The sequence below is a fragment of the Microtus oregoni genome, unplaced genomic scaffold, assembly GCF_018167655.1.
Source record: "Microtus oregoni isolate MIOR12 unplaced genomic scaffold, Mior012 000019F_ref0000042, whole genome shotgun sequence".
NCBI classification, from domain to species: Eukaryota; Metazoa; Chordata; class Mammalia; order Rodentia; family Cricetidae; genus Microtus; species Microtus oregoni.
In genome coordinates, this window is record NW_024543078.1 from 3,103,697 (window position 1) to 3,122,854 (window position 19,158).

General features: G+C 56.0%; 2 protein-coding genes across 4 annotated transcripts; one reads left to right on the forward strand and one right to left on the reverse strand.

Annotated features, from left to right (window-relative positions):
- Positions 1 to 76: 76 nt before the first annotated feature.
- Positions 77 to 9,437, reverse strand: Plppr3 (phospholipid phosphatase related 3). Of its 3 annotated transcripts, none has more exons than XM_041668851.1 (8): positions 9,115 to 9,437; positions 8,855 to 8,975; positions 2,515 to 2,700; positions 2,295 to 2,394; positions 1,971 to 2,166; positions 1,829 to 1,886; positions 1,582 to 1,755; positions 77 to 1,397 (listed from the first exon to the last, which is right to left on the reverse strand). In XM_041668851.1, the coding sequence occupies exons 2-8, from the start codon at positions 8,927 to 8,929 to the stop codon at positions 87 to 89; spliced, it is 2,100 nt and encodes a 699-aa protein (XP_041524785.1). In that variant the 5' UTR covers positions 8,930 to 8,975; positions 9,115 to 9,437; the 3' UTR covers positions 77 to 86. The 3 variants fall into 3 exon arrangements, with proteins under 3 accessions (XP_041524785.1, XP_041524784.1, XP_041524786.1); XM_041668850.1 differs by having other exon boundaries at positions 2,295 to 2,430; XM_041668852.1 differs by lacking the exons at positions 8,855 to 8,975; positions 9,115 to 9,437 and having other exon boundaries at positions 1,971 to 2,314; positions 2,515 to 2,529.
- LOC121459562 (myeloblastin-like) lies at positions 8,998 to 17,290 on the forward strand. Its single transcript, XM_041669449.1, has 5 exons — positions 8,998 to 9,529; positions 15,538 to 15,703; positions 15,961 to 16,102; positions 16,745 to 16,975; positions 17,132 to 17,290. Exons 1-5 carry the CDS (start codon positions 8,998 to 9,000, stop codon positions 17,288 to 17,290), a joined length of 1,230 nt encoding a protein of 409 aa, XP_041525383.1.
- Positions 17,291 to 19,158: the final 1,868 nt, after the last annotated feature.

Genomic DNA, 19,158 nt, shown 5'->3' on the forward strand with positions numbered 1-19,158 from the left:
GACAACAGGATAGTGTCACCGTCAGCCTTTATTGGCGGCCCATGTCGTCGTCCCCCCCCCCCCCCCCCCAGCCAGGTTTGCCAGGTTTAGTCCTGGTACCTGCGGGCCTGCATCCTCCTATAGTAACTTTCTGCCTCGGCTTCCATTTCCCGGTCCCCCAAGCCACCCACCTGGCGCCTCATGGTGGATTCACGGCTGCTTGCACCTAGGGCACCATCAGTTGAGCCTTGAGGGGGCAGCCCCTCCCCAGTGGCGAGGTTAACAGTGGCAACCGCCCCAAATCGGGCCTCCTCCTGGTCCACATCACTAACTGGAGACCCCGAGCCCATGCCAGGCTGTTTGCAGCTACTTCGAAAGCCGCGTGCCAGGTCCCCCAGCTCGTAGGAGCCATCGCCCTCCACGACTTTGGCCTTCCATTCCCAGGGTGTGTTGCCAGCAGACAGGTGCACCACGGGGTGGTGGGGCGCGTGCGCATCGATGGTGACAATGCTGGCGGAGTCCCGGTCTGATGGGGAGCGGTACTGTGAGGAGTCGGAGCTGGCGCTGGAGGATGAGGCCGTCTCAGCCTTGGGGCCCCCTGCTGCCTTGGACATGGCAATGACCTGCAGAAGCCTAGGTGGGTTGACCACCCGTGGCTGTGATGGAGCCACAGCCACTGGGGCCCCGCCCTTCTCAGCCATTGACAGCCATTTAGCCCGCACTGATGAGCTGCTCTTGGGTGACAGGCCAGCTCCAGCCTGCACTCCTTCTTCAGGGATGTGCACAAGGGGTTGGGGCCCTGGCCTTGGAGGAAGAATGACTCTGGGCCCAAGCCCTGGACGAGCCTGGACAGTGGGGTAGAGTGAGGGTGGCACGGGCCCTTCCTCCTCCTCCTCCTCTTCCTCCTCTTCCTCTTCCTCCTCTTCCTCTGCCATGGGCTCTGCTGGGGCCCGCAGGTGCACGGGGCTGCCCTCATCGGGTAGTCCCAGACCACGGCCCTCCAGGGACTTCTGCTTCCACTCACTGATTAGCTGCTTGGAGCGGGAGGCATCGAGGGGCACGTGGATGGTCATGTGGCGCCGTGCAGGGTCATCCAGCGAAGGCGTGCTGACACGGGGCAGTGTGTTGCTGAAGGTGACCATGCCCTCCTTGCCCATGGGGCTGCGTGGGGCCAGCAGGTCCACATCCACACTAGCCCGCTTCAGGCTGCCAAGAGATGTCTTCTCTCGGGCCACAGGCCGTGGCACACCCTCTAACCTCCCTGGAGGGCCCAGCTCATCGGTGCTGACAGACTTATTCTGCTGATACATGGACTCATGACCCCGCTGTGTCAGCGCTCGCAGGGCGTCCTTGGCAGGAGCTGGCAGAGGCACCTTCTCTGCAGGTGGTGCCTGGAAGTTGCCCACTGCATGGCAGGCCTAGGGATAAGGATTTGCATGAGGCCTGCTATCCAGCAGGGGACAGTACCTGCAGGCCACAGGGAGGCACCATCATTCTGAGGATAGGTGCATGCAGAACCAGTGGGAGAAGCCTTCCTTCACACCCCAGGCTCTTGCCACTCAGCCTCCTCCCTCAGACCTCCTCGTCAGCCCCCACTCTCACCAGGTAGGCAGCGATGCCGGCACCAATAAGAAAGCCAGCATAGACATCCACAGGGTGGCTGCGGTACTGGGTGATCTGGGTGAGGCCACAGACGCCAGCAGCGATGGCAAAGGCAAACACAAGGATGGGCTTCAGCAGCTTGGTGGTGTCCGAGATGACTGAATTGAAGTACATCTGGGCCGATACAGAGGGAGGTCAGGTTGTGCCTACTGCCCACGGAGGGCACAGCACTGGGCGCATCACTCACCGACACGTAGACAGCGGCAAAGGCCGACAGAGTCGCGTGCTGAGACGGGAAGGTTTTCCTGCAAGAGGCACGATGTCAACCCTGCTGGACTAGGGGCAGCCTGCTTCCCTAAGGTCACTGCAGGGCTTGGGGTCCAGCTCACCGTGCCGACAGGATGGCATGGGTGTCGTGACCAGAGCAGATGTCCTGAGTGATGTAAGGGTTCGCCTCACAGGATGTGCCCAGCAGAGTGTAATTGGGTTTGCAGACGGTTAGGAAGAAAGGCGTGTGGTAGCCGGTGGCCAGCTGGATGACATCGGTCACCAGAGCCGTGGCACACAGGCCAAACACGTGCACACCTGAGGGCGAGAGGGCCAGGCCAGGGGAAAGGAGCAGGGGAAGAGTGTTCCCCCAAAAGCCCATCCACTCTGTAGCCGCCCCCACGAATGGACATTAAGGCAGGATCAGAGAGCCCACAGTCACTCACCTACAAAGCGCACTGTCCGCCTGAGGAAGGAGTTGAAATTGCAGCCACCTGCATTGATGCTGCCCTCGGTGCCCCCTGGGCCACGGCCCCACAGCCGGGACTGCAGGCAGTAAACCAGGCCTTCGCCAACCATGATCTGCCCCCCCCCCCGGGACAGGCAGGTCAGGCAGGGTCACAGTGAGAGACCCAAGCACCCGGGGTCCTGGTACAGGCTACTCACAGATGCCGCGGGTGCCGCAAAGGCCAGACTCAGCAGCATGAGCAGTGGGATCAGCTCCTCATTGGTCTCCACATAGGGCATGGACAGCGAGCGGTCGTAGCACTGGAAGCCCACCTTGGCCGGCTTGAACAGGTCAGTCAGCTCCAGGAAGTACAAGGACACGATGGAGGAAGCCACAATAGGCAGCTTGGGGGAGGCAGATGGTGGTCCAAGTCAACGGCCGTCCCACCACAGCCTTAGGATGGCACAGAGATCCATTTCTGCAACCAGCTATGCCTCAAAGGGAGAGCCATTGCACAGCCAGGAAACGGCTCAGCCATACAAGGGCTCCCGAGGTACTCAGATCCATCTGCCACTCACCCGCCACCTATCCATCCATCCACTATGTATCCTGTCTATCCACTCAGCCATCTGTCAATCTACCGACCCATCCATTCAGCCAGCATCCACCCACCCACCCCTCCATTCATCCACCCACCACCCCTCTATTCATCCACCCACCTATCCATCCATTTGTCCACCTATAAATCCACCCACCCACCCACCCGTCTATCCGTCCGTCCGTCTGTCCGTCCACCCACCCACCACTAATCTGTTCATCCATCCATACATACATATATTCAGTTTATAGCCCTCTCCTTTCGGATGCTCCTTGACCAGGCTTACTTAGTAAGTCCTGTCTTACTTAGAGCAGCTTCCCTAGTGGCATTTCCCTATGCAGCTTCAAATGGTACCCAGCATGTGGCTGGTGATGAGGTCTCTCATTCATGCTTGAGGCCTCTGTACCAACCCGGCGTATGTCTCCACCACCCAGAGTATGATGCCCGTGTCAGTACTTCCAAAGAACAGGGAGCCATGGCTCCTGAAGGTGGAACCCTGAGACCCAAGCAGGGAAATAACTGTCATTGAAAGGACCTGGGGAGGTGGATGAGGGAGCTGGGCTAGCATCAAAGGAGCATCCACGTCCCAGGCTGACCTCAGACTCACAGCATAACTGAGGATGGCCCTGAACTCCCGATCCTCCTGCCTCAGTCTCCTAACGCTGGGTGACAGGGGTGGGCAGTTTGCCTCAGGTTAAGGAGTATTTATTGATCTTCTGTACAAGAGGTCTGAGGCAGATGAATAAAATGGGTGACATCTGCCTGGGATCAGCTGTCTATCTCAGTTTCCCCAGCTGCATAAAAGGAATGAATATGGTCGGTAGTGGTGATGGCGCACGCCTTTAACCCCAGCACTTGGAGGCAGAGGCAGGCGAATCTCTGAGAGTTCATGTCTAGCCTATTCTACAGAGTGAATTCCAGAACAGCCAGGGCTAACATGTGTGTGTGTGTGACCTGTTCTTTGGTGTGTGTGTGTGTGTGTGTGAGTGTGTGTGTGTGTGTGCGTGTGTGTGCGTGTGTGTGTGTGACCTGTTCTTTGGTGTGTGTGTGTGCGTGTGTGTGTGTGACCTGTTCTTTGGTGTGTGTGTGTGCGTGTGTGTGTGTGACCTGTTCTTTGGTGTGTGTGTGCGTGTGTGTGTGTGACCTGTTCTTTGGTGTGTGTGTGTGTATGTGTGTGTGCGTGTGTGTGTGTGTGTGCGTGTGTGAGTATGTGTGTGAGTGTGTGTGTGCGTGTGCGTGTGCGCGTGTGTGCGTGTGTGAGTGTGTGTGTGCGTGCGTGTGTGCGTGTGTGTATGCGTGTGTGTGTGCGTGTGTGAGTGTGTGTGCGCGTGTGTGCATGTGTGTGTGTGTGTGTGCGCGTGTGTGTGTGCGTGTGTGTGTGTGCGTGTGTGTGTGTGTGTGTGTGTGTAAGCCAAGGGCTGGAGAAATGGTGTGATAGTTAGGAATGTTGCCAGCTTTTCCAGATTGGAGTTCAATTCCTGGCACCCACAGGACAGCTCACAACCTTCTGTAATCTAGTTCCAGGGGCTTCTGTGTCCTCTTCTGACCTCCACAGGCTCCTGCATGCATGTAGTGCTCATGGCAAACATCCATCAACACAGATACATAATTTATCAGTATAGTCAGAATAGGGCAGGGCGCACCTTTAATCCTGGCACCTGGGAGACAGAGGCAAAGTCAGTCAGAGCTACGTACTGAAACTCTGTTTTCAGTAAATAAATAAATCCTGGATACTGGGCGTGGGGGAGTGGTGTGCACCTTTAATCCCAGCACTCCGGAGGCAGGAACAGGCAGATCTCTGTGAGTTCGAGGCCAGCCTGGTCTACAGCGTGAGTTCCAGGACAGATAGGGCTACAAGAGAAACCCTGTCTCAAGAAACAAAGCAAAACAAAACAAAAAGTTGGACAGTCAATAGCTAGGCAGGAGAGAGATCACTGGGTTGGAGAGTAGAGAGAATAAGGAGGAGGAGAAATATAGGCTCAGGAGAGAGGGGAAGGAGAACAGAATAAGGGAGAAAGAGGGACAGGTCTGGGGACAGGCGGCCTCCGCAGGACGTACAGAATGAAAGAGGTAAAAAGCAAACATAGACGAGGAGAAACAAGATAAGTTATAAGAGCGATCTAACTGGGCTGGAAAGATGGCTCAGTGGTTAAGAGCATTGCCTGCTCTTCCAAAGGTCCTGAGTTCAATTCCCGGCAACCACATGGTGGCTCACAACCATCTGTAATGACGTCTGATGCCCTCTTCTGGCCTGCAGACATACACACAGACAGAATATTGTATACATAATAATAAATAAATATATTTAAAAAAAAAAAAAAAAAAAAAAAAAGCGATCTAACTAATAACAGTCTCTGTGTCGTCGTTTGGGGGCTGGCTGGTGGCCCAAAGAAAGTCTGCTACATTTCAGTATGTAATGGAACTGGCTACACACACAGGACTGTTCCATTCTGTCTATCTTTCAGTGTTCAGCGGGGGTTACATGAAGAGTGTGCCCTTAGTTTTAAAACAACTCATACAGGATGTAGTGGGTTGTGGCCGACCTGTGTCAGGTGAGGAAATAAACTCCCTTGCCTGTAGATGAAGGTTTCCTGTCTGGACTGCCCCACCCCCAGGAACCAGCTCAGAGGCTGAATGAGAATTATAAAGGCTCGGCCAATAGCTCAGGCTTATTAGTACCTAACTCTTACACTTAAATTAACGTGTATTTCTATTTATGCTTTGCCATGTGGCTCTTGGCTTGTTACCTCATTTTCTACACAACCTACTTGTTCCACGGATAGCTGACTGGCCTTCCTCCTGACTCCACCCTCCTCCTACCCGTCATTCTCAATTTCGTTTTCCCACCTAACTTTCTGTCAGCTTTTTATTAACCAATGAGAGTAACACACACTAATGTAGCAAAGGATTGTTCCACAGCACACACACACCCCTTCCCTCTCCCTTCCCCTCTTTCTTTCTGAGACAGAGTTTCCCTGTGTAACAGCCCTGGCTGGCCTGGAACTCACTCTGTAGATCAGGCTGGCCTAGAACTCAGAGATACACCCTCCTCTAGGCATACATCACCACACCCAGCCTGTCCCTGCCTTCTTTCCTTTCTTTCTTCCTTCCTTCCTTGCTTTTTTGTTTTTTGTTTTTGAGACAGGGTTTCTCTGTATTGCTTTGGAGCCTATCCTGGAACTAGCTCTTGTAGACTAGGTTGGTCTTGAACTCATAGAGATCTGCCTGCCTCTGCCTCCCGAGCGCTGGGATTAAAGGTGTGAGGCACCACCGCCAGGCTAGCCTTTCCCTTTCCATTATTGGGTGGTGAGGAAGTCAGAGGCCTACTGTGGGAATCATCTTAGCTTTTGTGCCAGTCGTAGGGATAGAACTCGAGTTGTCGGGTTTGCTGGCAGGAGTCTTTATCGCAGCTGCCCGTCAGCCCATAGGATTCTTTATTTACAGGGTGTGTTGGAGCCTTGGCTCCATCTGTACTGAAAATAAAGCAACAGCCAAGCGAAGACAGCCTAAGGCCCATGCTTTGGTTAAGATCTGCTGCTCACTCAGGGTGCCAGCACCAATGTGGGCAAACACAGCAGGGCGTGTGAGATACTGCACTTCCCTCTGAGGCCGAAGAACAACTCTGAGTTCTGGATCAACTTGGGCTACTTAAAGAGAACCAGTCTTGCTGGGCAGTGGTGGCGCACGCCCTTAATCCCGGCACTCAAGAGGCAGGCGGATCTCTGTGAGTTCAAGGCCAGCCTGGTCTACAGAGCTAGTTCCAGGACAGGCTCCAAAGCAAACAAAGAGTCTCTAACAAACTACCCTCTTCCCAGCATCTGTTCTTCGAGGGCTTCTCAGCCTGCTCCTCCATTGGGGGAACAATGCAGGCTCATCCAGGTCTGTGTGAAAATGAAGATTCAGAAACAAGTTAGTGTGCAGGTATGGGGGTAGAGTGCACAAGTCAGGTCCTCCCTGCACAAAAACCCTTCTCAGTGTGGAGCATGCCTGCTACCAAGCATAGACCCACATGGTGGGAGTGAAGAGCCGGCTCCTGAAATCCCTCCTCTGAACCTCCACACTCCCGCCACCACACACGCGCGCACGGGCACGCACAAACACACACACACACACACACACACACACACACACTAAGAATATTTAAAGCCGGGCGGTGGTGGCGCACGCCTTTAATCCCAGCACTAGGGAGGCAGAGCCAGGCAGATCTCTGTGAGTTCGAGACCAGCCTGGTCTACAAGAGCTAGTGCCAGGACAGGCTCCAAAGCCACAGAGAAACCCTGTCTCGAAAAACTTAAAAAGAAGAAGAAGAAGAAGAAGAAGAAGAAGAAGAAGAAGAAGAAGACCTTATTTTAAAGAGGAAAACCTTAAAATAATAAAATGAGAAGAAGTTGTCCTTAGGGGAAGAACGCTTCCTTTCCAGGTGCCAGGACCCAAGTTCAAGTCTCCAGCACCAGGCAAGGTGGGGACAGTAGTTGGGTGCTGCCTGTAACTTGGGTACTACCAGGTGACGCCATGGAGACCCCCATGAGGAGGAAGACACCTGCTGTCATCCTTTGACTGTGGGGTGAGCCCTCACCACCCACCTTAGCACCGCATGGTGGTCTGTGCTATCACAGCGTCCCAGCACCAGGGAGGCAGAGACAGGAAGGCTGGGTTTGAGCCTAACATGGAATACAATCAAGTTTCCATCCAGCCTGAGCTACAGAGTGAAAATTCAGAATGAGGCTGAGGAACTGAGCTCCCATCCAGAAGGCCTGCAGTAAGGGTCTAGGGGGCATGGTCAGAGCAGAGGGGCCTTCTGGGAGAGTGATCGTGGGGTAGAGTCTCACCCAGAATCCACAAGGGAGGGGCTGGGGGTATGGTCAGAGGTAGGGTCCTGCCTAGATTCCTATAGTGAGGGGCTGGGCATGTGGTCAGGGATGCCCCACTCCAAGCATCCCCCAGTGAGGGGCGGTGGGCGTGGTCAGAGTGGAGCCCCGCCTAGAATCCCCCATGAGGAGCTGGGGGCGTGGTCAGGGTGCAGCCCCCTCCTAGAATTCCCAGTGAGGGGCTGGGGGCGTGGTCAGGGTGCAGCCCCGCCTAGAATCCCCAGTGAGGGGCTGGGGGCGTGGTCAAGGTGGAGCTCAGATCTGGCAAAGTCCAGATCTGGATTCTATTGCCAGTACTAAAGACAATCATGAAAATAATTTTAAATGAGTAAGAAAAAAATAGCTGTAAGCAATTTCTGGAAGGATTTCAAAGGATTCTAGTGAGAGTCAGCCTGAGGGTCTGGTTAATCTATTGTCATGTTGGAACTTAATTAAGCATTCCCCCAATTACTCTGTGGCCCACACAGGGTCACCTGAGGCCCACACAGGGTCACCTGCGGGGAGGGATCCGCTTTGGGGACGAAGCTGGGCTCCAGGCTGACCCGGGGCTTGTCTGTCACCCAGTTTCTGTCCCCATCCGAATCCTGTCATTCAGAGAAAAACCGCCATCATCCACACTTAGTATGCACCAAGTGAATGCATGTATTGTCTTCTATTTTTAGACCCCTCAGTTCTGCACCACAGCTGGCTAGTCTTGGGGGGCGGCACGCAGCCTCACCATTAGCAGAAGAGGGCTTAGATACATCCAAGGTGTTGTAGGGCCAAGTTCCCAGCACCCACCCTCCCCAGTTGGGGCTTGTTCACCACCATGCCCCAATTTTCAGACCTAGCTTCTCACCCATGTCCTTCAAAGAAAGCCCACCATCCTAGCATTTTCCTTGTCTGTTCCCACAGTCTAAAGGACCCTTCTGCATTTCTGGAACTCCTACTCGACCTGCAGAGCCCTGCTTCTTGGACCCAGCCTTATCCCTATCCCAGCTTCAGGTGCCGTGGTTCCGCGGTGCAGGCTCCTGTCCCCGCAGCGTGGAGGCGACGGTGTCTTAAGCTCCACGCCATGGAAACCTATCTCCGTGCCCCCTCTCCCCAACTCACCTCTACGAAATAAAAGCAAGGCAAGAGCGTCGTGCTGTCCTTCGGCGTTTTATTCTTCTCCTTCATAGCAATCATGGTGACACGGGCGCTGTAGGCCGAGGTTGCAGGGGACAAAGGCGCGCTGGAAACCAGGAGGTGCGCAGATGGAGTTCCCAGGTGGCGACACAAGGGATAGACAAAGCCACCCGGGGAAACTGAGGCTGAAGCGGAAGGGGGGTGCTTGGGGAAGGAGAATGCAGGAGCGCAGAAGGCTAGCTCACCTGGGAGGGCGGAGTCCGCCGCAGAGCGCGGACACAAAGCCCGGGACCCCGCGTGGGAGGGACGCGAGGCCGGGAGCGGTACGCGGGCGCGGGCTCTTTGTCTGTGGACTCTGCAGCCGCCCCGGCCCCGCCCCGGCCCCGCCCCCGGTTAGGGCGCCTCCGCCTCCGGCTCTGCGGGTCTCAGGGTCTTCGGCCCCGCGGGGGATCGCAATCCGGGTCCCTTCTCTGCCCCTGGAACGCGCCCTCCGTGCGCCTTGCGCGCGCACGATCAGTCTCAGGGACCTAGGGGCGGGCGGCGGAGTGCGGGGAAGGCGAGATCCCGCGGCCCCAAATCATCTCCCTGCGTCTCACAGTCGCCGAGTCCTCGGGCCCCCACGTCTCCCGTGCCCGCTGCTCGCTGGAGTCGGTTGCCATGGTGAGGTCCCTGGGCGCCTGAGGGAAAAGAGACAAAGACTCCCGGGTGGAGGAGCAGCCCTCACTCTACTTTCCCCCTCGTCCCCGCCCCTCCTTTTCTCCATCCAACCTTCAGGCCCTCCTCACCCACCCGCCTGACCCTATACAGCCGATGGCCTGGAGGATAAATGCACCTAGACAGCGCTGGCTCGACAGAGGCAGCCCAGTAAGGTAGCCACCGCATCCCAGTTGGAGCAAACCGAGGCCCAGAGAAGTTAGGAAATCATTCTGTAGGTATAGTGAGTGAGCTTACTGTATACCAGATCCCTAATAGACACTTGGGATTCCCTGGGCTATGGCTACATAGTAAGACATTGTCTTAAAATAAGAACTGAACTGGGGGCCGGGCGGTGGTGGCGCACGCCTTTAATCCCAGCACTTGGGAGGCAGAAGCAGGCGGATCTCTGTGAGTTCGAGACCAGCCTGGTCTACAAGAGTTAGTTCCAGGACAGGCTCCAAAACCACAGAGAAACCCTGTCTCGAAAAACAACAACAACAAAAAAAAAAAACAAAAACAAAAAAACAACAACAACAAAAAAAAGAACTAAGCTGGGGTTAGCTGGTCATGCTACAAGCAGGAGGCAGGAGGACCTCGTTCGAATCCCCAGCACCCATATAAAAATCCATCCATGGTGTCATATCTAACCCCAGCGCTGGGGAGAGCAGGACCGAATGATCCCTGATCCTAATCAAAGAGACGAAACATAAGGTAAAACTGGGGGTGACTGTGTACATCTGTAATCTCAGCCACTTGTGAGACAGAGGCAGAGGGATTCTATGAATCCCAAGACCCTGTTTCCAAAAAACAAAACCAGGCCTGGGCGGTGGTGGTGGCATAGGCCTTTAATCTCAGCACTCTGTGAGTTTGAGGTCAGCCTGGTCTACATAGCAAGTTCCAGGACAGCCAGGGCTACAGAGAAACCCTGTCTCAAAAAACCAAAAAACCAAAACCAGAACAAAAAAAAAACAACAAAACACAAAAACAAAGTGGGCAGCTCAAAGGGCACACGAGCAAACAGGGAAACAGGCAAAATGCAGGGCAAGGGAGTAAGCACAAGGTCATCTGAAGGGCATGGAGGGTTGATCCATGGAGCACCTACAGTGTCCACCCTGCTCTAATGTCCTGCCCACCCCACTAATTCCCCCACTGCCCACACCACTGCTCCCCCACTGCCCACACCACTGCCCACACCACTGCCCACCCCACTGTTCCCGCACTGCCCACCCCACTGCCCACACCACTGCCCCTCCACTGCCCACCCCACTGTTCCCGCACTGCCCACCCCACTGCCCACCCCACTGCCCACCCCACTGCTCCCCCACTGCCCACACCACTGCCCACCCCACTGCTCCCCCACTGCCCACACCACTGCTCCCCCACTGCCCACACCACTGCTTCCCACTGCTCCCCCACTGCCCACACCACTGCCCACACCACTGCTCCCCCACTGCCCACCCCAATGCTCCCCCACTGCTCCCCCACTGCTCCCCCACTACCCACCCCACTGCCCACACCACTGCTCCCCCACTGCCCCTGCCCTGCCCACCCCACAGCCCACACCACTGCCCCTCCATTGCCCACCCCACTGTTCCCGCACTGCCCACACCACTGCCCACACCACTGCTCCCCCACTGCCCACCCCACTGCTCCCCCACTGCTCCCCCACTGCCCACCCCACTGCTCCCCCACTGCTCCCCCACTGCCCACACCACTGCCCACACCACTGCTCCCCCACTGCTCCCCCACTGCCCACACCACTGCCCACACCACTGCCCCTCCACTGCCCACCCCACTGCCCCTCCACTGCCCACCCCACTGTTCCCGCACTGCCCACACCACTGCCCACCCCACTGCTCCCCCACTGCCCACACCACTGCCCACACCACTGCTCCCCCACTGCCCACCCCACTGCTCCCCCACTGCCCACACCACTGCTCCCCCACTGCTCCCCCACTGCCCACCCCACTGCTCCCCCACTGCTCCCCCACTACCCACCCCACTGCCCACACCACTGCTCCCCCACTGCCCCTGCCCTGCCCACCCCACTGCCCACACCACTGCCCCTCCACTGCCCACCCCACTGTTCCCGCACTGCCCACCCCGCTGCCTCTCCACTGCCCACCCCACTGCTCCTGCCCTGCTCTCTGTCCATCCCATTACTCAGTGTTTGTTTTCCCAAACTCAAGCTCAGCTCAAGGTTCAGAGTCTCCTTATGGGAACAGCAAGTTCCAGGCCTAGTGGCCACACACAGCAGATGTTCCTGCTCCACAGAGGTGCCCTGCACAAAGCCAGGCATGGTTGTGCTGCTCTTGGGCAGATGAGGCAGGAGAATTGCTATGAGTTTAAATAACTCCTGGGCTGCACAGCAAGACCCTGTCTCAAAACAAAACCAAAAACAGCCAGGCGGTGGTGGTGCACACCTTAAATCCCAGCACTCTGGAGGCAGGAGGCAGGAGGCAGGAGGATCTCTGTGAATTCAAGACCAGTCTGGCCTATAGGAGCTAGTTCCAGGGCAACCTCCAAAGCTACAGAGAAGCCTATCTTGAAAAAGAAAATCAAAGAAAAGAAAAAGTATTTGGTGTGGCAGGTCCATTCCTGTCATCCCACACCCCAGAAGATGAGGCAGGATTGTTGTGAGTTCCAGTCTAGCCTGGGCTACAGACTGTACTGCAGTCAGACTGTGTCTCAAAAACAAGCAAATGAAGTAACGCACACCTATGATCTCAGCACTTGGGAGGAAGAGGCAGACGGATCTCTGAGTTTGAGGCCAGCCTGGCTACAGAGTGAGTTCGAGCACCGCCTGGGCTACAGAGTCTCCATTTCAAAAATGGAAACAAACAAGTTACAGAGAGGATGGTAAAAGTGGCCCACGCAGGCTCAAGGACATTACTGTCCACCAGTGTTCAGGGAAAGGGGTGGGCCAATCCCCCTGGGGCAGCCCTTCGCCGTAGTTCTTGGGGCACAGGGCACAGGAAAGCGGCAGTAGAGAAACCCAGAGGGGGACACAGAGACCTAGGGGAGCCTTGGGCTCAGTTTCCCTGTTAGTAGGGGAGGAGCTTGGGTGACCTCTTAGGAATTCTAGTGTTGAAGGAAGGTCCTGGGAGAAGGAGGAAGCTGTGGCAACCAGTGTGACAGGCAGGGGATGAGTGGGGGAGGAGGATTTGGGGTCTTCCAGGTGGAATCTCCACATGGCTATGAGGAGCTGGGCTCTGGTGGCCATATGGCCTATGAGAGATCTGGATGTCAGCAGTGGCTAGGGAGCCTGGGCTGGTTTAAGATCAAGGGCAGGAGGCTGAACATCGTATCCTAAAACTCTGCTGTAATCCCAGCATCCAGGAGGCTGGACCAGTCCTAACCCCAGCACTCAGGAGACAAAGGCAAACACAGCTCTATGAGTTGGGGGCCAGCCTGGTCTACATGAGATTTTGTCTCAGAAATGTCCAAAAACAGAAGGTCCATTCAGCCCTCCCCAGGACGGGACACGCTGTGGCACCCGAGCGATGGAAGGTCACTAGGGAGTCTCCTTGAAGATCAGAAGACACTGGTGTCTCAGCCTCATGAGCTCAAGCAGGAGGAGGTGTGGGATGAGGAAGAACTTTGGATGGTGCCATTACTCTGAACCAACACTGGGCCGAGTCTCCCCAGCCGTTGGGTTGTGTAAGAAGTTGTCCTGGAACCCCATGGACCTCTGCCAGTGAGGAGGCTACATTTCAAAACGAAAAAACCACACAACCTTTCTCTCTCTCTCTCTCTCTCTCTCTCTCTCTCTCTCTCCTATTTCCAGTCTAACTGGTCTGTGGTTTCTTTCTCTTTGTGTGGTTTATTATTTTAACTCAATTTAATTAATTAACTTCTTTATTTGTGGGCTGTCAAGATGGCTCAAAGGGGAAAGGCATTTGCCGCCAAACCCGACTACCTCAGTTCACTACCAGAGACTCATATGATGGGAGGGAAGAATTGACTTCTAAGAGATGTCCTTTGACCCTTTGACACACACACACACACACACACACACACACACACACACGGGGGGGGGAGAGAGAGAGAGAGAGAGAGAGAGAGAGAGAGAGACATGTAGGAAGGAAAGAATTAATTTTTGTAGTACTGGGGTGGAACCCAGGGTCTCACATCCTAGGCAAATACTTCACCATCCCCCATTCCATTAGCTATATTCCAGCATTCTGAGTTTAGACTGTTTTATAATAAATGGATATATTTGCCCTGTGATCCCAGCACTTGAGAAATGGAGGCAGGAGGGTTGATATGAGTTCTGGGTCATCCTGAGATTTAACAAAGTGGGGGGGTGATGGGAAGGGAAGGGAAGTAAAGGGAAGGGGGCTGGGAGATAGCTCAGTGGGTCAAGTGCTTGTGGCACAAGAGAGGATTGGGATTCTGGTCCTCAGAACTGTCCCTGCCCCACACCTGGTGAAGAACTCCATGGTGGAGACAGCCTGCTTGTATTCCCAAGTTTGGGTGGGAGCAGGGCCCGGCAACGACAGGGATTCCCCGCTCCACCGCAAGCAGCAGCTAGTGAGTAGGCAAGTCCTGCCTCTGTGTCAGGCGGTGAAGACCTGAGGGACATGTCTTGGCCACCTCAGGCATCCATGTGTCTACACATCTGCCTGCACAAAAATAAAAGTGAGAGAAAGAAACAGAAAAAAGCTAGTTATTTTTTAAAGATTTATTAATTTATTATGTATGTATCCCTGCATGACAGAAGAGGGAAACAGATCTCATTACAGATGGTTGTGAGCCACCATGTGGTTGCTGGGAATTGAACTCAGGACCTTTGGAAGAGCAGGCAGTGCTCTTAACCACTGAACCATCTCTCCAGCCTCAAAGCTAAAGTTACTTAAAAAAAGAAAGAGAGAGAGAGAGAGAGAGAGAGAGAGAGAGAGAGAGAGGAATAGGAAATGATCCCAGTGTGAAAGCAAAGCCCAGGCCACAGGAGGCTGGGGCAGGGCGGAGGGGAGTTCAAAGCCAACCACTGCAGAAAGGGAACACACACTACCACACTAAGGAGAAATAATAATGATCCCTAAAGAGAAAACCCAGGCAGGATATGACCAATTGGATCACAGGGCCCTGTGGCTGTCAGTCAAGGCCTCTTCCAGGACCCTCAGCATGCAATGGGTGGCAGCTGGCTTCCCACGCCTCCAGAGAGACCCCTTTATCCTGCCTTACTGCATACTCTCCTGGGCCCCAAAAATGGAAGGAGGAAGTGGAATACCCAGCCTGGCCGGCCTTCAGCCACCGTTCAACGGCTCCCCACAGAGCTGGGTATAAGAGGGGCTCAGCAAGCGGGGGGCCAGGAGCCTGGCCATGGCCAGAAACCACCCATCCCCCTGCTGGGTTCAACCCTTCCTCCTGCTTGCCCTGGTCTTTAGCGGTGAGTAGGGGTCTGTCCATCAACCAGTACTCTCCTGGCACAGCTGGGGAGACCAGGGCACCCCTTGGCTAAGTGCTTGGGAGGAGAAGGATGAAGAGGAAGAAGCCTAGGTCTTTGGACAGGGTCTCACGTAGCCAAGACTGGCCTTGAACTCACTTTATAGCCTCAAGTCTCACCTCCCCGGTACTAGGATGGCAGGCTGCCACCACTGTGCTGGCTTTCTGTGGTGCTGGAGATGGGTTCCACGGCCTTATGGGTGCTGAACAAGTGCTCTGCCCACTGAGTTGCAGCCCAGCTTCACTCCCTTGATTGTTTTCTCTTAGAAGTCTCTATGACTGTGCTACCCAGAGGCCCTTGCTGTAGGGGGGGATTTCTAGGGAATGCAGAATTGCAGAAACTGGGATTAGTGGCGCAGGCCTTTAATCCCAGCACGGGCAGGATCTCTGTGAGTTTGAGGCCAGCCTGGTCTACAGAGTGAGACACAAAATAATAACCATAGATTCAAGCCAGGACCCACAAATCCTCCCCAGGCATGGGTCTCCCTGAGGCCATAGCACTGACTGACACCTTCCTCCCTCAGGTGCAGTCCAGGCCTCCCAGATCGTGGGTGGACGTGAGGCTCAGCCCCATTCTCGGCCTTATATGGCCTCCCTGCAGCTGAGCAGGTCCCCTGGGAGCCACTTCTGTGGTGGCACGCTGATCCACCCGCGGTATGTGCTGACGGCTGCCCACTGCCTGCAGGACATGTGAGTACAACAGCCAGGGGCCAGTGAGGAGGCTGCAGGGCTTAGCTGACCCACCAGGCTGGGTGCCCCGTAGTCACTTCCCCTCCCAGTCCTTTCCCTCTCTCCCAGCCTCAGCTCTGCCCCAGTTTCTACTCCAGGAAACTACCATAAAGCTTTCCTCTCACCTAGACGACCCCAGTGAGGGGCTGGGGCGTGGTCTGGGGTGAGAGGGCCTGGGTCCCTGTAACAGACAAAATTCCACGACCCTGGCCCCACAGCCCCTGGCAGCTGGTGACAGTGGTGCTGGGTGCCCACGACCTGCAAAGCCAGGAGCCTGAGCAGCAGAAATTCACCATCGTTCAGGTCTTCCAGAACAACTACAACCCTGAGGAGAACCTCAATGATGTACTGCTCATTCAGGTAGGTCGGCCCCGCAGAAGACACCGGGAGCACCTCTTTTATGCTGTGCCGGGACCATGAAGGTGTCAGTGTCTCAGCTTCTGCCCCAGCTGTGCTTCCTGTCTGGTGCGCTTGGTTGGTGGCCGCAGTTAGGGTTAGGGTTGAGGCTACGTTTTGGTTACTGCTGGGGCCATGGCCAATGTTAGGGTTATGGTCAGAAACAGAGCCTGAGTTAGGGTCTGGGTCAGGATTAGGGTTAACGGGGTGGGGGGGGGGTTGTACAACAGTCAATCTCACCGCCGGAAACCTTCCCTCTGCATCATGCTGTATGAACCGACAGCTCTCTCCAGAGAGTTTTTCCTGAGGAGCTGGGACTGACCACCAACAAAGCTTCAAAGCTCTCCACAGAGCAGGATATTCAGTTGAGTTTTTGTTTGGTTTTTGTTTTTTGAGACAGGGTGTCTGTGTAACGACCCTAACTGTCCTGGAACTCGCTCAGTAGACCAGGCTGGCCTCGAACTCACAGAGATCCGCCTGCCTCCCGAGTGCTGGGTTTAGGGCATGAGCCCCCACTCAGCTGTTGCTGTTTAAGTGCTCGGCCTGAAAGAAATGTTAGGTCCCTAGGGTGGCGGGTGGGGAGGAGGCCTCACATCTTTTCTGCAGCTGAACCGGCCAGCCTCCTTGGGCGAGAAGGTGGCGCTGGCCTCGCTGCCCCAGCAGGGCCAGTCTCTGGCCCAGGGCACCCAGTGCCTGGCCATGGGCTGGGGCCGCCTGGGCACCCGCGCGCCCACGCCACGCGTGCTGCAGGAGCTGAACGTCACGGTGGTCACCTTCCTGTGCCGGGAACACAACGTGTGCACGCTGGTGCCACGGCGGGCAGCTGGCATTTGCTTCGTGAGTGCTGGGCTGGGCCGTGGGAGGCGTGGCCTGTGATTGTGGGGCGGGGCCGCTCTGTGGGGGCGGGGCCTCTGGGGGAGCTTGACTCTTCCCAAGTGGCCTCATCCCGGCTGACTTCGGTCAGCTTGGGGACGGATCACTCTTCTGCCTCAGGGAGACTCGGGCGGCCCCTTGATCTGTGATGGCTTTCTCCACGGAGTCGACTCCTTCGTGATCCGGGAATGCGCTTCCCTCCAGTTCCCCGACTTCTTCGCCCGGGTGTCCATGTACGTGGATTGGATCCACATGGTGCTCAGGGGCGCTGAGCCTTGAGCTACCCTTCCGCACTCCAGTCTGTCTGGAGCAGGGTGGTCCTTCCAGGCTTTTCCTCCAGCTGGATCCAGCTCCGCACCCCCTGGAGTGGAGCCAGCTCTGTCCCCCAGTCCCTGTGACCTCAATAAATCTGAGAAGTATTTAAAAGCTGTCTTCTGTCTGTCTTACCTCATGTGGACCTGGGATGTGGCCAGAGCCTCGGTGTTGGAGGCCGGGGATTTACCACAAGGGTGGAGGGGAAGCCAGGCTCACTCCCAAACCGCAGCGGTTGGATTCAGCACCCCCTTTGCTTCTCACCTCCGTGTCTCAATTCCCCTAACTAGAACCGGGACACATCCCAGACGTGGATGTGGGGCTGATGGGGTTTGGTGAGGTGTCCCCCAGCTTCGGACTCCTTGAAGCCCGGGCTCTTTTCACACCACAGTGGGTAGGGGCTGGGCTTCTCGGGGCCTCACGGTTGTAATCCTGTCAAAGCAGATAGGAGGCCTTCCTGGTGGAGGAGGCAAGGTGGACGGCAGTGGGAAAGCCGGGAGTAGGGGCCGGGACCCAAGGGACGGGCACAGCGAGGCCAGAAGAGCAAGGGGCAGCCGTGGAAGCCTCGGGTTTTCCCCAGCGACAGGGAAATGAGCTGGGGCCAGCACAGGGAGGAGGAAAAGAGGTCCCAAGCCAGCCCTGAAAGGGTGAGAGAGGGGCGGTCTCCTCACAGGGTCTTAAGAAGTGGGAGTGGGCTGCTCTCTGACTTTTCTTGGTGCCGCCATTTGGTGGCGCTGTTCCGGGGCCACAGGCTTATTCCTTCTCTAACATTGCTTTGGCTTTGGGAGTCTCATGAAAACCAGGCTAGCCTCTAACTCCCTACAAAGCCAAAGATCCTCCTGCCTCCACCTCCCAAGTGCTGGGATGACAGGTGTGAGCAGCCACTCCGGGGCTTGGTGTGCTCCAGGAGGGCAACTGCCCACTGAACCCCAGCCTCTTTTTAATCCTCCAACTCCTGGGGATGGGTCCCCAGTGTGTCACGCCGTGTGCAGACTGTTTCTTATGGAGACACTGGGGATCTGGGGACACTAAATGGAGTCAGAGAAGAGCCTGAGCTCAGAGGTGTTCCCTCGGGGCCTGGAATTCCACAGCAGAGGAATATGAACCCGAATGCAGACCTAACCTGCGCAGCACTGATGAGCACAGCATATAGGTGGTGCTCAATAAGTGTAGCTGTGGTGAGACCTGGTCTCCTGATCTTGTTTGCCCTGCCCTCCCCTCCAGGCGGCAAGGGATGGTGTATACAGCAGACACTCACTGTGTAGAAGAAAAGGAGTCGAGTTAGTGTGTATCTGGGTGAAAGAGGGCAGTTGTCCCCACTGGGGTCCCAGGCACCCTGGCCACCTGCCCATGTTCGTTGGGCTCCACCCCACCATGCCCGATCCTAGAGTTGGGACGTTGGTTTTGCAACAGCCTTGGCAGCAGCTCCTGAAAGAGATGGGAGGGGAGCTGGCCACAGAGTGAGGGGAGGGCTGGGCCCCCCGAGTCCTGTCTCCTTTGTGGGAGGGGAACCCACAGTCTGGATAGCAATTCCTTCTCACGGGTACCCAGGCATGGATGGGGTCAGATGGGAGTGAGCTCTCCACTGTGAGGAGACCCGCAATTTAGGGGCTACGCTGCTGCAGTGTGAGCCAGGTTAAGATGACCCGTTGTGCTGGGCACGGGCCGTGCGTGGGCATGATGGCGCCACACACCGTTAGTCCTAGTGCGGGGCAGGCAGAGCAGGCGGATCTCTGAGGGGCCAGCCTGGGCTACGTAGTGAGACCTTTTCTCAAGCGCACACACAGACACACTCACCTGTCACTGGGTGGGTAGAGCTGCCATGTCCCTCAATT

Coding starts and splice junctions, on each gene's coding strand:
- Plppr3 (XM_041668850.1), bottom strand. CDS start 8,929: ATGATTGCTATGAAGGAGAAGAATAAAACGCCGAAGGACAGCACGACG. Junction 2,167..2,294: donor GCGGACAGTGCGCTTTGTAG/GTGAGTGACTGT, acceptor TCTCGCCCTCAG/GTGTGCACGTGTTTGGCCTG. Junction 1,756..1,828: donor TTGCCGCTGTCTACGTGTCG/GTGAGTGATGCG, acceptor GTATCGGCCCAG/ATGTACTTCAATTCAGTCAT.
- LOC121459562 (XM_041669449.1), top strand. CDS start 8,998: ATGGAGTTCCCAGGTGGCGACACAAGGGATAGACAAAGCCACCCGGGG. Junction 9,530..15,537: donor CGCTGGAGTCGGTTGCCATG/GTGAGGTCCCTG, acceptor TTCCTCCCTCAG/GTGCAGTCCAGGCCTCCCAG. Junction 16,976..17,131: donor GGGCAGCTGGCATTTGCTTC/GTGAGTGCTGGG, acceptor CTTCTGCCTCAG/GGAGACTCGGGCGGCCCCTT.